Source organism: Montipora capricornis, chromosome 10 (assembly GCF_036669925.1).
Source record: "Montipora capricornis isolate CH-2021 chromosome 10, ASM3666992v2, whole genome shotgun sequence".
In the NCBI taxonomy this organism is placed as follows: Eukaryota; Metazoa; Cnidaria; class Anthozoa; order Scleractinia; family Acroporidae; genus Montipora; species Montipora capricornis.
In genome coordinates, this window is record NC_090892.1 from 68394265 (window position 1) to 68411764 (window position 17500).

At 40.0% G+C, this 17500-nt stretch overlaps 1 protein-coding gene across 1 annotated transcript in view; it reads left to right on the top strand.

Moving 5' to 3' along the window:
• The window catches only part of LOC138021236 (uncharacterized protein PF3D7_1120000-like), a 42541-nt gene that overhangs the window by 23648 nt on the left and 1393 nt on the right, over window positions 1-17500 (top strand). The window contains exons 7-16 of the mRNA XM_068868094.1: window positions 3627-3668; window positions 4925-4966; window positions 10411-10470; window positions 11050-11079; window positions 11484-11513; window positions 11921-11950; window positions 12355-12396; window positions 14294-14752; window positions 15458-15529; window positions 17127-17248. Of these exons, the coding sequence (XP_068724195.1) occupies window positions 3627-3668; window positions 4925-4966; window positions 10411-10470; window positions 11050-11079; window positions 11484-11513; window positions 11921-11950; window positions 12355-12396; window positions 14294-14752; window positions 15458-15529; window positions 17127-17248 (929 nt within the window). The remainder of the gene's footprint in view (window positions 1-3626; window positions 3669-4924; window positions 4967-10410; window positions 10471-11049; window positions 11080-11483; window positions 11514-11920; window positions 11951-12354; window positions 12397-14293; window positions 14753-15457; window positions 15530-17126; window positions 17249-17500) is intronic.

Consider the following 17500-nt stretch of genomic DNA (forward strand, 5'->3'; position numbering starts at 1 on the left):
GACTTTTTTTTCATTTGGCGCGACTTTTTTTATCTGGCGTGTCTTTTATGCCTGCACCTGGGTAAGGACCTTATGTATTCCTTATTATAGTGTGTTGAATATTGTAAGTAATATGGAATTTCCAGCGTTTGAGTGGATACGAATTAGACGGAAATGAAATATTTCTGCGGCACGGGAGCAGTGGGGACTGGGGAAGGTTCAGTTCAGAAGTGCAGTATGGGTAGTATGTAGTGTTATAAAAGGATGCTTATCACGTGGGAAAGCATTTTAGACTGACACCTCGTCTAGCTCACGTTACTTTTCTAGTATATATTTCATTTATTAGTGATTAGGCTTTAGCTTGTTTTCGTTTCAAATTTTCCGTGCTTTGTTGGAATGCATGTATAGTAAATAAGGGCAGAGACCTTCCAGCCGTGTAGCCTTCGTAGGATGGGCTTTCCAAGAAGAATCAACAATTTTAATCAACAACTAAAACTGAAATTACATGCACAGTAATATCTTTCACAACAATTTTCCGTTTGACTGATAATCTTTGCGAGGCATGCATTAAGAAGAAAAGCATTACCTGAAAGCTAACCCTTGTAAATAAGTGATTTGTTTCTCGCTCTATTTCTCTCATCTTTTAACGTTGTTCTTCATTGAAATTTTCTCTTCTTCTAGATCTCCTTCCTCGGTTTCTCTCGAGGCTTTCTTCGCTTAAATTTCTCAAATTTCGTCGCCTCTTTTTTCGTACTCTTTTCTGCTCTTTAATCTTTATTCCCGTTGCTCGTCACTAATATGATTTCCCGCCAGAAAATCGCGGGTTGCCAAATGCAACGCTGCCACGCGATAATTGACCGAACCGCGAACGAATACTCCCGTCCCCAGACGCTGTCCTGCCTCCCCACCTTCACCCCGAGAGTCTGTACGGGCGGGCGTACGCTGACGTCATAACCAAAATTTCTCGCATGGATAGATTTCCCAAAAACATCTTACCCATGGTGCTCCGCTAGCGGGCTTCGCTCGCCTGAGCTTCGCTATAAAGCCACTGATGTTGGGAGCTAGTCATTTGTGTGTTCGAAAACTTATTCCTTGTACATTACGAAGCCCTGTTAGTGCCACCTGCGATTGTGTATACATTTTTATTTTTCTGGCGAGACTTTCTTATTTTAGGCGTGACTCTTGTTTTTATTTGTGTTAGTGGCGTGACTGTTTTTTTACCTGGCGCGCCTTTTTAATCTAGGGCGACGTTTTTGAATTTGGTGCGACTTTTTTTTCATTTGGCGCGACTTTTTTTATCTGGCGTGTCTTTTATGCCTGCACCTGGGTAAGGACCTTATGTATTCCTTATTATAGTGTGTTGAATATTGTAAGTAATATGGAATTTCCAGCGTTTGAGTGGATACGAATTAGACGGAAATGAAATATTTCTGCGGCACGGGAGCAGTGGGGACTGGGGAAGGTTCAGTTCAGAAGTGCAGTATGGGTAGTATGTAGTGTTATAAAAGGATGCTTATCACGTGGGAAAGCATTTTAGACCGACACCTCGTCTAGCTCACGTTACTTTTCTAGTATATATTTCATTTATTAGTGATTAGGCTTTAGCTTGTTTTCGTTTCAAATTTTCCGTGCTTTGTTGGAATGCATGTATAGTAAATAAGGGCAGAGACCTTCCAGCCGTGTAGCCTTCGTAGGATGGGCTTTCCAGAGCTTGATCCGTGGATCCGGACTCAGATTTTCTTGGGCCTCTTCCAATGATAGTCATTTAAAATCTAATTTAAGCTACGCAGCTGTTTTTGGAGAGGCACCTGGTTGGCCAGTTGTAATGATGTAAAAAAAAACTTTAAATAAGCGCGGCATTGGAAACGAGAACTGAAAATAGCCTTGCGAAACTAAAAATAAATTTTAAAAAACTATGATGGGGCATGGGTATCCGTTCTCTTACCTTATCCTCTCTTGAGAATATATAGAGGTATACAAGGGTATATACAGGCATGCGAGGGTATATAGAGGTATATATACAAGGGTATATACAGGAATGCGAGGGTATATAGAGGTATACAAAGGCATATAGAGGTATACAAGGGTATGTAGGGGTATACAAGGGTTTATAGGATTATTTCGGCTCCACTTCGCAGTACAACATGAGTAGAAAAACCATTAAGTTTAATTTGGCTGTTTTGGCCGAGCACCGTAGATATAAAAAGTTATGGAACAACCGCAGATATAACAACGCGTTATACAACAACTTCTATTACATTGAAACATGTGGTGGACAAGCTGGAACAGAGCTGAGCGACAGTATACACAAAACACTGTCAGAACAGAGGCCAGAAAAAACCTGCCGGAAAAACCCCGGTAGGAAATCTGAGTAGCATCTATGGCTCAAGCTCTGAAAAGCCCATCCTACGAAGGCTACGCGGCTGGAAGGTCTCTGCCCTTATTTACTACACATGTATTCCAATAAAGCACGGAAAGTTCGTAATAATTATTCGAAACGAAAACAAGCTAAAGCCTAATCACTAATAAATCAAATGTATACTAGAAAAATAACGTGAGCTAGACGAGGTGTCAGTCTACAATGATTTCCCACGTGATAAGCATCTCTTTTATAGCACTACATACTACCCATACTGCACTTCAGCTGAACCTGCCCCAGTCCCCACTGCTCCCGTGCCGGAGAAATATTTCATTTCCGTCTAATTCGTATCCACTCAAACGCCGGAAATTCCATATTACTTACAATATTCAATACACTATAATAAGGAATACATAAGATCCTTACCCAGGTGCCAGCATAAAAGACACGCCAGATAAAAAGTCGCGCCAAACAAGAAAAAGCCGCGCCAAACAAAAAAAAGTCGCGCTAAACAAAAAAAAAAAAACGCGCCAAATTTAAAAAAAAGCGCTAGATAAAAAATGGCGCTCAAGCTGAAAAAAAAGTCGCGCCCCTAATAGAAATAAAACAAGAGTCACGCCTACAGTAAAAACGTCTCGCTAGAAAAATAAAAAAGTATACACACTCGCAGGTGGCACTAACAGGGCTCCGAATCAGATTACACGGTTGAGAGAAATGGCTGTGTTAATCTAAATAGACATGTAAAAGGTGTGTAGATGGATAATTTGATTCATTCTGGGATCCTCAAAAGTTGAATTACAGTACAATAGTCTCAAAACTTGGAATATGAAATTGCTTATGGAAAAAAATCCTGAAACCGTCAATGGAGAGTGCGTTAATTTACAGTTAAATCGTTAACTAAATATATAATTGCTTCTTACATTCTACAATTGATTGAGAAATAAAAAGGAACTTTTCAATGCTAGTGAGTGCTTTTAGCAGTAGGTGTATTCAACTCATGGGCTTCTGGCGTATTTTCTACAAATTGAGAAAGACTGGCGCTTATGAAGCCTATTCAAAACTTAGCAAATGTCATGAATATCGACTAACCAAGCAGGATAGCCTGACTCAAGGGCGAGGCATCTTCTAGAATACCCGTTCACTTTTCGGGGTTTGTCAAAGTTCTGCCACCAAACTTCGAACGTCCTTAAAGTGTTCATTTAATGCAGCCTAAAATAAAAAGGTAGAGCTAATTTATATGGAATCATGAACGTGAAAACTTACGTCTGTCTTCTTTTGTATTGCGTAGGTCTCCAAAATGAAAAACAAGAATAAGGAATTGGAGGAGGAGGTAAGGAACAGCGAGTCAGAGTAAAATTGTAGCTCCTATTTGTGGTTACATAAAAATAGCGCCTGAAATAGTTGAGGCAGTTCATTCAAAGTGTAGACGAGAGCACTAAATAGGGCAGATGCGCAAGCCTTAAAGTTGGAGCTTTAAATTGTTCATTGCAACCTTCCTTGCGAAAACGTTTTCAACCCAAGTTCGACGCAAAGAGGAATTGGGTTGAAAGAAAAGTAGGCCAGTCTAGATCACTGAACTAATTTAAAGACGTTTATATCAGCGGTGATCTACATCTTAAGTTAAACGGGTATGCTACAACATGACCTAAGGACAAAAGAAACTTATTTGACTTTGTACAAGGAAGGTTTACGTTTTTGCAAACGTCGGCCCAATTCTATTAGTAGGGCTAACTCTCACATGGTTTACATGGGTAGAAAACAGTATTTCACATTACCCTACAATAGTTAATTATTTGACATTGGCGTATTTCTTACCTGTTAACTGCTGATATCGAGCAAGTCCTCGAAAGAAAGAGAAAAGGTATAATAAAACGATTTGCCGTCAAAAGCAATGCTGGATACTTCTAATGACCTTTAAAGACGCTTTTGTTTATATTGGAAACACCGTGATTTGTCAATGCGATACTAACTAATACCAAAAGTTTTTTTTTCGCGAATCATGTGAACGCCTGTCTTTACATTTCAATGGTCTAAAGCTGAAGCGTAAACGCATTCCCCACCTATTCTTTACAAAAACGTTTCGAAGCTGAGAGCAATAAATAAGGAATTGCAGGATGGTGAAAAGCAGGAAGTGGAGGTAAATATGTATCGCGCCACTAATTATGAAATAATGTGTAAATTTTCAGTTGACTTGTTAACTGAATATGTAATTGCTTCTTGCATTTTACAAGTGATTGAGCCATAAAAAGCGGACAATTTTCAATGCCAGGGAGTTCATGTTGGCAGTACGTGGATTTTCGGAGAAAGACATTCATGAGCTTATGCAGCCTATTCTTTGAACTTAGCAAGAATCATGAATATTAACTGACCAGGCAGGATAGCCTGACTCAAGGGCGAGGCATCTTTCGGTTGTTCGGCTAGATTCTAGAATACCCGTTCACTTTTCGGGGTTTGTCAAAGTTCTGCCACCAAACTTCGAACGTCCTTAAAGTGTCCAGTTAATGCAGCCTATTTTAAAGGTAGAGCTAATTTATATGGAATCATGAACGTGAAAACTTACGTATGTCTTCTTTTTGTATTGCGTAGGTCACCAAAATGAAAAACAAGAATAAGGAATTGGAGGAGGAGGTAAGGAACAGCGAGTCAGAGTAAAATTGTAGCTTCTATTTGTGGTTACGTAAAAATAACGCCTGAAATAGTTGAGGCATGGTAAAATATAAAAATGTTACACTGGTCAAAAAATATTATTGAAAAGATCTTGAAATCCCAACGTTTCGGCTACTAACATCAGCCTTCTTCAGGTGTAATAAAAATATATAACGAAGTGACAAGTGTATTTAAAATCGCGTAGATGCTAATAAAAAACAAAATATACTATAAACTCAGTTCTTGTCCAATAACGCCAAGGCCCTGTACTCTTCGGGCAGGTACATGCCATCATCGCGGTTGAGCGGACTGTTGCATGTGTTAATTTCCCATGCCTCTAAGGGACGTCGCGTTCGCCAACCGGGACTGGTACGTAATATTACAGACGATTCCCGCGAGATAGTGTGGCCAGACGGTAAAGAATGTTCGGCGAGTGCAGCTTTCTTGGGGTGTTCTTGTTCGACCGCTTTTTGGGATTCTCTGAGCCGAGTATTGAACTTCCGTTTGGTCTCCCCGATGTAGAGGAGTCTTTACAGTCTGGCCACACTATCTCGTGGGAATCATTTATAATATTACGTACCAGTCCCGGTTGGCGAACCCGACGCCTCTTAGAGGCATGGGAAATTAACACATGCAAAAGTCCGCTCAACCGCGATGATGGCATGTACCTGCCCCAAGAGTACAGGGCCTTGGCCTTATTGGACAAGAACTGATTTTGTAATATGTTCTTTTTTTTATCAGCATCTACGCGATTTTAAATACACTTGTCACTTCGTTGTATATTTTTATTACCCCTGAAGAAGGCTTATGTTAGTAGCCGAAACGTTGGGATTTCAAGATCTTTTCAATAATATTTTTTAACCAGTGTAACATTTTTATATTTTACCATGGAACCACCTGGTTACAAATCAGTTTTTGAAAAATAGTTGAGGCAGTTCATTTAAAGTGTAGCCGAGAGCACTAAATAGGACGGAAGCGCAAGCCTTAAAGTTGGAGCTTTGAATTGTTTATTGCAACCTTGCGAAAACGTTCTCAACCCAAATTCGACGCAACGAGTAATTGGGTTGAAAAAAAAAAGGAAATCACCGCCCTTGTACCGGACAAGTTACTCGGAATTTTGAAGAAGGCCAGTCTATATCGACTGAAACTGTTGTAACCGTGTTGATCTACATCTTAAGTTAGAACGGGTATGCTACAACTTGATCTAATTGCAAAAGAAACTTGTTTGACTTTGGCTTATTTCTTGCCTGTTAATTGCTGATATCGAGCAAGTCCTCGAAAGAAAGAGAAAAGATATAATAAAACCATTTGCCGTGAAAAGCAATGCTGAATCCTTCTAATGATCTTTAAAGACGCTTTTGTTTATGTCGAAAAGACCGTTATTTTTCAATGCAATACTAGATAATATGAAAGGTGTTTTTTTCGCGAGGCATGTGAACGCCTGGCTTTACATTTCAAAAGCTGAAGCGTAAACGCATTTCTCAACTATTCTTGGTAAATTTCATTAATTATTCATGAGGGTGCAAACCAATCCCAGCACAGTATTCAGATCACATGTACACAACTGTAAACCCCAATACAAATCAACTGTCTGAAAGCTCGGGGAGGGATTGAATAGGTAGCAGGGAAAGGCTGGGGTTGATGAATTATTAAACAGTAGAATAAACTTTTGATACAAACTCCTGCTCAGCTAATTAGTATTCATTAACTTTTGATACAGATCTCTACTGATTAAAATGAATAACAAAATGGACATATTTCATCATAGAATTTAATTTTATTTACTTTATGAAAATCTATACACAATCTGGCTATTTTCTGAACAATGTAGTAAACATCAAGCAATCAATACATTAAGGGAACTATTCACTTCTTAACTACGAAATTAATTGTACAGTTATTGAAAACAGAATTTGTACAGATGTTGTTTTCATTATAACTTATTGTACTTTCCAGCATTGGAATAGAAGCCAAAATATCATCAGACAAATCAAAATCACTGTCTGGTAAATCTTCAAGCAGTTGAGTAATTGTTTCCGACTCTTTACATTTCTCAGTCGCTTGACTTTGACCCAACTTGTGTGAGTCATTTACCGGTGCCAAAAGTTTACTTACATTTTGGACCTGTTTGTCACTAGCATTTTGATAACCCGGCGAAAAGTGCATGGGACCTGTGTCCTGTTCTTTCCCTCGCCAATTTCTCTTCTACTGAATTCTGAAACAATCGAGTAGCACAGGTAACACGAAGACAATGTGCCGTCTTGCGAGGCAATCCCACCTTTCCCAACAATTTTTTTTTTGTTTAGTGTGCATAAGCCAACCGGACTCTTCTCATATTCAAATTTCCCGTCCCTGTGGGGACGAAAGTAGAAGCTGTCGATGGATTCTGCATGGCTTCGAATTTTCTCGATGTAAACTGAATACATTGAAGCTAGGCAGGGGCTGTGGCGGAATGATTTCCGTACAGGTCCCTACTTCATTATGCATGCAGAATAAATTAATTATTCATTCGCGCTATTGTTTTCTAGAACCATACGTATACCCAAGAGAACCGAATATATACATGGGTAATTTGTACTTACGGGATGAATAAAAACGGATCTCATTTTTTTCTCTCCCTCCCTCTCTCTCTTCTTTCCCTTCATCGCCCACACCGTTACTCCTTTTCGTTCCAGCTTTTTCTTTCTATCCCTTCGTCTTGTTCTTATTTCCAGATCCCGCTCGGCTTTTTCTGCCATTTAATCCCATGACATGTCACTCGCAGCTTGCCTTGAACTCCGACCCACTGTAAACTTCTGGATTACTTGTCCCTGTTCTTTACCACTGAGCTAACGTGTCAAGTTGCTAATTCACACCTTGAAAATGATATTTATTTTGAATTCTGGCTGACTATTTACATAACAATGATACGTAATTATATACACGTGCCGCGCCGAGCACCTACAATCGAACTTACACTTGTAGGTTACCGTTAAGAGATCCCTGTTTTACTACTCTTGAAACAACCCATCCCTTTAATAATGCTAACCGTAACCCTAATTGTGACTAAAGGCACTGTTTAGGCTTAAGGTTAGTCCCTGTGATAGTTTTAGGTTTTCCAGTATTGCTGTGAACTGTGACCTGCTTTTCCTTCATGCCCCGTGCGTGCGGCACACTTATAAGTTCACTGCGTGGAAGAGTATACCACGCTTAAAGTCTGATTGGTGCATCTTTCATGGGAAACTTTCATGCACGAGTTCATTGCAATTAAAATCATTTCATATTTCCCTTATTTTGAAGCAAACTTGTGTCTTTCTTCGTAATAATCAAGATGGCTACCGAAGTAAAAGGGTCACAGCAATGGGAGATTTGATCATTTGGAAATTGTCCCTGCTTAATAGCCTTTCCAGAGTTGTGCATACAGTGGTGCAAAGAAAACAATTTACTTTCGTCTTCCGTGTCCAAAACCTGTGTGAAAACGCAGTCGGTTGGCAAAGACAAAGTGCCGCATCGGGAGATGGATCTGTTTCGCGATGCTCTAGAAAAAACTGTAATGGATGGCCTTCAATCCGCCAGAATATTAATTAATATAATATTAATTTTCTTACGGAAACTTTCCTTGAAAAAATATTAGCCCTAGCTACCTGTGGCCCGAAAGTTTACAACTGCCTACAAGACAAGGGCTAACATCATCTCACCGCAGTTAACCATCGCCTAAACTTCATCGACCCAGACAAACGAGCCCACAGCAGGGCATTGAAAAGACATGATGGGGAATGAAACGAAGTATGCCTCGTACGGGAACATCCATGGATCTCTACCAAAGCTATTTACGTGGAAGTATCATTGAGCATATTGCCGATCTCTACAAAGAGCGATAAATCGCAAAATCCCTCTAAATGCAGTGTTCGTGATCCTAAATACAGGAAAGGAAGAAGATATACACTTTGCAGTGTCTCGGCGAATTTTTAAGCAGACAGGAAGAACAATTTCACGATAAAAAGAGCAGGTAGCCATTAAATTTCTTATGACAGTACTTTTATTTGGTTTGTTTGTTATGTTTGCGAATCTGAACCCTATTACAACGATTGCTTGAAACTCCACTTCTTGCGCTTATTCTAAAACTGAAAAATGGGTAAAATTGCAGGAAAAGTGCCGAAATTGCAGGAAAAACTGTTCGATTTTCCGTATTTCAGACAGAAGTTCGACCGACTTTTTTAAGTCCATATAGACTTAGAAAAAAAACCTCTAAAAAGAAAGAACAAAGCGCCACAGTCCCAAAGGACGTCTATTGTTATCGCTATTGTTTTCTTGAAACAAAGGAGTGTATGCATAATGAAGTAGGGACCTGTGCGGAAATCTTGCCGCTGTGGCTTTGCCTGTTCTCGTGACAAATGTGTTCAATATAGCGTGGCTTATTTTTCAAATATTTTAAGCCGCCCTTGTACGTTTTGCCTTTAAACTCATCAAAAACTATCTTGTTTCCCTCAACAACAATATTACTCAAGCGAATCAACCTATGTTCACCGGCCCGTAGACCGAACAACTTGCCATTATAAAAATACACTGTATTTAATAACGACTCAGCTGTATTTGCTCTCAGTAGAGCCATGTCCTATAAGATTGTTTCTTCTCTCTCTGTTATCTCCTCTTTTTCCGACATCTTTCATGCCTGCGCGACTCCGCACTTGGTGGCGTCCTTCATTTCGCCATCTAGTGTTTTTCGAAACACTATGAACCTTTAAAATACAAACAATATACAGGTTAAAACAGAACATACAAAAAAAAGCGATGAAATATTGCTTCAAAGAATGCCGTTTTACCTCCTGTCACTTTTCTCCAGTATGTTAAACGCCTTTTCTCCTTGTACGTTTCCCAAATGGCGATTAATGCCGCAAACAAGTAGGTACAGCGTCTTAGGAGGGTAGCGTTCCACGGTTTGCTTCGCAACTTCACAAACGAATTTGCAGAGTCAGAAGTTTAAACTGCTCGAGTGGGACTGACAGCTCCTCGACATTGGTCGACTCAAGTCTGTTGCCTCCAGATGTTTCCAACTGCGCTTTTTTGTTCATTCTCGTATTCTGCCAGGCAGTAAAAACGTTCACCGCCCATTTTGTATTGTACTTGGTGTTTTTAGGTACGGTTTCAGACAGTAAGGAAATTTCTTCCTCTTCAGTTTTCGGTTGACGAAAACAAGCTGTTGCCTTACTGGCAATTTTGAATATTTCTATTATTGTCTCGTGGGACGTACAGCATTTTGGCATCCATGTCCAATTAGCGAATCCCATAACATACTTTGCATTCAACTTAATGTATTCATTTCAAAAGCAGGATAAATTATTCGCGTCCGATCTGTATGGACGTTTACAATGGCTCGCCTATCGGCTCGCCATTGTAAACGCCCATACAGATCTCCCACTCATATTTTATCTACTACTTATAAAAAGGTGTCGAGGCTGAGAGCAATAAATAAGGAATTGCAGGATGGTGAAAAGCAGGAAGTGGAGGTAAATATGTATCGCGCCTTTAATTATGAAATAATGCGTAAATTTTCAGTTGACTTGTGAACTGAATATGTAATTGCTTCTTACATTCCAGAACTGATTCTTGGTTTGCATCCACGTGATGAGACGGTATTGTTGGTGTACAAAACAATAGAAAATGGCCCACAAGTTTTGCATGATAATAGAGTCAAATTTCCAAAAGACACTTTGCTGCATTGTTCTGTACACCAACATGGTCGCCGTGACGGCAGAGCAACAAAAAGCGGGAACTTTTCAATGTCAGTGAGTTCATGTTGGCCGTACGTGGATTTTCGGAGAAAGTCTTGTGCTTCTACAGCCTATTTTTCAAACTTAGCAAGTATCATGAATATTGACTAACCAGGCAGGACAGCCTGATTCAAGCGCGGGGCATCTTTCGGTTGTTCTGCTAGATTCTATAATACCCGTTCGTCAAAGTTCTGCCACCAAACCTCGAACGTCCTTAAAGTGTTCATTTAATGCAGCCTATTTTAAAGGACGACTTATTTTATATGGAATCATGAACATCAAAACTTATGTCTGTCTTCTCTTTGTATTGCGTAGGTATCCAAAATTAAGGAATTAGAGGAGGAGGTAAGGAACAGCGAGTCAGAGTAAAATATTGGCTTCTATTTGTGGTTACGTAAAAATAGCGCCTAAAGCAGTTAACGCAGTCCATTCAAATTGTGGCCGAGAGCACTAAATAGGACGGAGGCGCAAGCCTTAAAGTTGGAGCTTTAAATTGTTCATTGCAACCTTGCGAAAACGTTTTCAACTCAAATTCGACGCAACGAGGAATTGGGTTGAAAGACTCAAGCGCGGGGCATCTTTCGGTTGTTCTGCTAGATTCTATAATACCCGTTCGTCAAACTTCTGCCACCAAACCTCGAACGTCCTTAAAAGTGTTCATTTAATGCAGCCTATTTTAAAGGACGACTTATTTTATATGGAATCATGAACATCAAAACTTATGTCTGTCTTCTCTTTGTATTTCGTAGGTATCCAAAATTAAGGAATTAGAGGAGGAGGTAAGGAACAGCGAGTCAGAGTAAAATATTGGCTTCTATTTGTGGTTACGTAAAAATAGCGCCTAAAGCAGTTAACGCAGTTCATTCAAATTGTGGCCGAGAGCACTAAATAGGACGGAGGCGCAAGCAAGCCTTAAAGTTGGAGCTTTAAATTGTTCATTGCAACCTTGCGAAAACGTTTTCAACTCAAATTCGACGCAACGAGGAATTGGGTTGAAAGACTCAAGCGCAGGGCATCTTTCGGTTGTTATGTTAGATTCTATAATACCCGTTCGTCAAAGTTCTGCCACCAAACCTCGAACGTCCTTAAAGTGTTCATTTAATGCAGCTTATTTTAAGGGACGACTTATTTTATATGGAATCATGAACGTCAAAACTTATACCTGTCTTCTCTTTATATTTCGTAGGTCTCCAAAGTTAAGGAATTAGAGGAGGAGGTAAGGGACAGCGAGTCCGAGTAAAATACTAGCTTCTATTTGTGGTTACGCAAAAATGGCGTCTGAAATAGTTGAGGCAGTCCATTCAAATTGTAGCCGAGAGCACTAAATAGGACGGAAGCGCAAGCCTTAAAGTTGGAGCTTTAAATTGTTCATTGCAACCTTGCGAAAACGTTTTCAACCCGAATTCGACGCAACGCGAGGAATTGGGTTGAAAGACTCAACCGCGAGGCATCTTTCGGCTGTTCTGTTAGATTCTAGAATACCCGTTCGTCAAACTCTACCACCAACCTTCGAACGTCCTTAAAGTGTTCATTTAAAACAGCTTATTTTACAGGTAGAGCTAATTTATATGGAATCACGAACGTGAATACTTACGTCTGTCTTGTTTTTGTATTGCGTAGGTCTCCAAAATGAAGAACAACAATAAGGAATTGGAGGAGGAGGTAAGGGACAGCGAATCAGAGTAAAATACTAGCTTCTATTTGTGGTTCCGTAAAAATAGCGCCTGAAATAGTTGAGGCAGTTCATTCAAAGTGCAGCCGAGAGCATTAAAAAGGAGAGAAGCGCACGTTTTAAAGTTGGAGCTTTTAATTGTTCATTGCAACCTTGCGAAAACGTTTTCAACCCAAATTCGACGCAACGAGGAACTGGGTTGAAAGAAAAGGAAATCACCGGGCTTATACCAGACAAGTTACTCGGAATTTCGAAGCAGGCCAGTCTAGATCAAGTAAAACTTTTATAACCGCGGTGACCTACATCTTGACATAAAATGGGTGTGCTACAACATGACCTAATTACAAAAGAAACTTATTTGACTTTGGCTAATGGCTACTAATATGGAGCAAATCCTCGAAAGAAAGAGGAAAGTTACCGGAATAAAACACAGTTTCATGCCATTATGACATGTAGGACACTCTAATCTCCTGAGAGACACTCTTTTTATGTCGGAAACCAGGAGCGCATCAAGGGGAACCTGTATCTAGATTAATTCCTTGAGTCAACCTTTCCCGAGTAAATTTATTTTTAGGAAAAGGTTTTTCCCGCAAAAATTATCGTATTTCCGATGACGCTGAAGCCACTGTTACACGTTGAAACTTTTAGCTGAAACTTGTGTGCAACGGCGTTGCGAATGATGTTTCAGCAGGCGTTGCACCGTGTAACATGGTCGGTTTCGTGAAACGTTTTGAACTTCCGTTGCGAGACCTGTTTCACGAAAAGTAGAACCGCTTTCTACTTCTGCAACGGTCGCAACGATTGCAGTGGTGACAAAAACAAGAGTTTCACCGTGTAACACCACTTTGTGAAACTGGTCTCCCTCGCTCTTGTCACGCTACGCTGCTTAAGCCAATCAGAAATCGGCTAAGGCCATGTAAACAACATTTCAAAACCAGTTTCAACGTTTCCGAACGATTTTCGACCTTTTATGTTACATGGTGCAACGCCTGCTGACACGTTTTTTGCAGGGCCGTTGCACAGGAGTTTCAGCTAAAAGTTTCAACGTGTAACAGCGGCTTGAGCTAGCTTTGTTTTGATTAGCTCTTACAACAGTGGGCGTGCTTAAACTCCCAAAGCAAGCGTTCTATTAATAAGTATACTCGGGAAAGGCAAGTATGGGAGATAGAAGCTCCCCTTGACGAGTTCCCGAGTAAAGACATTTGTTAAGGCGTTATACAAAGCTAACATTAGAGGTTTTTTTTTTCGCGAAGCACGTGAGCGCCATTTTTTTTTCATTTAAATGGTTTAAAATTTAGCGTAAAGGCTTTTCCCACCTATTCTTTACAACAAAGGTGACGAGGCTGAGAGCAAGAAATAACGAATTGCAGGATGGCAGGAGCCCATGAGTAGGGAATCCATATGCACTATATCCTTGAGCCAACCTTTGCCCGTATCTCTCTATTTTTAGAACGCCACGAGTTGTTCGGAAATGCACGCACTGTTTAAAATGGCCAATCAGAATAAAGTCATTGTCTAACGAAGACAAAAATGACAAAAACAATGTACACAAATTGTGCGAATTGATGTAAATGTGAGTCTTCTGCTGAAGGGTTGGTTCTAAAAATAGAAAGATAAGGGCAAAGGTTGACTCATAGGGCTTGTATGGGGGAGGCAAGCTCCTACTCATGGGCTCCTGAGGATGGTGAAAAGCAGGAAATAGAGGTAAATGTGTATCGCGCTTCTAATTTTCTTGCCTTAACGGGACACCAGTTTACTGTGCCGTTTGACCCAAAAAAACTGTTTCTCAGTTAATTCAATAGACAAGTATATATATTTCCAGATTTCTACATTCAAGCGATGATCCACCTAAAGAACCAATTTTTATTTGAATCATTCTTTTCTCAGGATCTGGAGGATAAACTTTCGAAGGAAACCGATGAGGAAGCTCGAGAGCGTCGCGTCAGCGAAAAATTACAAAAGTACATCCGTGACCTTAAAACATACGTAACTTCAAGCTTAGAGGTACCAGAGGTAAAACAAGATCAGTTGAAAACCCCAGTCAAATTAGATATCTTAAAAACACTCAGCGAGCATTTAGGCGATCTTTACATCGGTACACGAGACATGGTATCGGAAACTTGTAAATGCAGCGAAGATCTTAAGAGGGAATTCTACGATTTCGGTTACCACGGGCTTCGAGCGGACCACAATGAATTGATTCACAGAGTTAAAGATTTGGACGATACAGTTCAAGAGATGAGCGAAGAAGAGAAGGAAGAGTTACAAAAGCTTAAAGAGTTTCAGATGAATCGAGAAAGCCTGATAAAGGAATTGGAGGAAAAATGGCGTGTTCTCTTTTCTCCGGTAGGTTATCAATATCGAGTTCATTAATGACTCATTAAGTCAATTACCAATCACCGATTATACCTCGAAACATCTCATGTTTTCACGTGTTTCTCGGTGCCTTTATACCCCTACCATGCACGAAACACTCGTCATCAGCATCATGATCATATCTTTATTTACCCTGGGATTTTAGAGTAGGTTGGTGTAGCGTTTGCCCTCCCGACCATGATATACCACAGAGGACAGACCACAACACCGAGAACTCCATGCCGTGCTCTTTTTGAATAGTGTGGGTTCTTTTACGTCCTACACTGTTGTAACATGGGGCCTACAGTTTATCGTCCTTCTTCGAGAAGACTTTGGTGAGGATGAAACAGGTGTTGTTATCCAAATATAGCTGGCCCTTACAGAAATCGAAAGGAGATGAGAAGAGGAGACTCTGTTCTATGTTGCATGGTGAATGAAAGGAAAAGGGGTTGGAAACAGAGACATATAATTCCCTGGGGGATTCTGAATCCCCGACTTTCCCTCAACTGAGGGGACTCTGAGGGAAATGGGCTCCAGTCAGAATATAACAATACATGAATGTTTGAGGAGCAGTATTGTGCTTTTTCTTCTTTGTTAATTTGCATATCCTTTGTGGGACTTTACAATTCATTACACAAGCAATTCAGTAAGAAATAGTTCATTTCTTTTATTCCATCGCTGTCGTTTAATTTGCAGCCTGAGCAACTTTCAGGAACTCGATCATTCCTGACCATTGGAAGAGGGGAAAAGTCAACGGACAACAAAAAGGTGTCTATTATCTACTATCTGTTAACCAAAAGTGATGTTTTTACAGGAAAATAACGAATTTCAAGTGCTTTCCAACTAATAGAAAAACCTGTACTCTGCATATTAAGGACGTTCGCGCTAATTGTTTGTGCGCAACGTTACTGCGCAGGTAACGCGACTGTAATATGTCACGCATTACTTCGAGCATTAGCGAAGCTGAGGTTTTAAAACCTTTGCAAAAACCGTGGACGATAAGTCTTGCACAGCGTTGGATCAGAGAAGATCGTGATCAGTCAAAATTGATTTAAAATATTTATGAAAGTCAAGTAGACTACTGCACGACTGATATTCGCGAGGTTTTATCAGTCGTGCACTAGTCTACTTGACTTTCATACAAATTTTTCAAGCATCAGTTAAAATAACATGGCGACAACAACGCCGAGGAAAAAATTCCAGGCCGGCAAAAGAATGGCACATTTATTTCCGAATCATCATGAAACTTCAAAGAGAAGTGAGCGGGAGGATGGAAAAGCTCTGGAAAAGGTAGCTGATCGAGTAGACTAGTGGCTGAAAGTTTGGAAAACTCGAGGACGAACCGTTGCGTAAATTTAATGGGGCTGTTCAAAGTTCAAAGTGAATGCATGTTTTTAAAGTTCTTTTCCTTTAGTTTCGTGAAAATTGAGCAGTATTTTCGTCCTCGTCCGCTTGAATAGTGCGGACCTGCGTGGAAACAATCAGCGATTGAATTTCACAAAAAAACACACTCCAGAGGATGAGCATGACGGCAATGGAGAGATATTATACAAAACACCAACCAAATGAAGATGACCCCTGCTTAAAACTTCGTTGTTATGCTCGAGAAAGGTTTTTTTTTCGGTAAAAACCTTTCATCTCTTCAACGATCGATCCTCTCTTGGGTTCCAGTCCTTGCCCGACAGGTCACGCAAAAGCGTGACAAACGAACTTTTCCAAGAGCTTTGCAAAATCACATCGATTTTACTCGTTCAGATCATCGGTGACCCCTATTTTTTTAATCATGAATCACTTACTTTACTTACTATCTACAAAATATGATGAAATGAAAAAATTCTCACCGTAAGAAGTTATCTTTTTTTAACATTTTCTTTCCTCGTGCCATCGAATTCTGGTAGTGGTTGCAACGGATAGAGCTTACGAAAACGCTCGTCGAGGATGAACTCTACTGTTTACCACATCCCTAGTGGCATACAATTATCTAAAAATCTCACTCCTAAAAACCTATGCACGGAAACTTTCACTCCAACAGTTTATTTTTATGGTTTTCGATGGATGAGCAGATGAGCCTACATCTCGCTATTATGACCGATTCCTCGAAATTAAGGCATTTTTTCACTGCCATTTTCTCCGAAACAAAGTCGGTGACCCCAACTTTTTTTTTCATTTTTGGAGTAAGTACTTTATGACCTAACTCTAGGCGAGAAATGAAGAAAATCTCACCTTAGGAAGATTTTGGCGCGAACGTCCTTAAATTCCTGCCTAGTTGTACGCAACTCCAGTAAACTTGAAATTTTCTTGACAGCTTCAAGTTTTATCCAGTATGTAAAATGGCTTGCCTTTTTTTTGTATTTGCGTGTTGTAGGTCAAGAGAAACACAGATCCTGGTACCAGGCCGAAACAAAGAAACGTTCGAGATAAGCGGTTACAAAACCCGCAGCACCTCTCAATAGGGAGGAAAACATTGAAGCGCCTCCAATTCGGAACGTAAGTCCTTTCGTATTCCTAGCCTATTTCGGAAGGTTCCTGTTTCTATCATAACTTGATTAGAAAGAAGTCGTAAGACATCAGCCGTGAAAAAGATGTTTTATTCCCGTTTGGTTATTACTATTATAATTATTAAATAAGTTTACAATCGAATAGGATGAACAAAGGGGCAAAAACGAAAGCAATTACTTATGCTGTACAGCTCTTTCTCCGAATACAGGAAACGGAGAACTGAGAAATTTTTAAAACTGC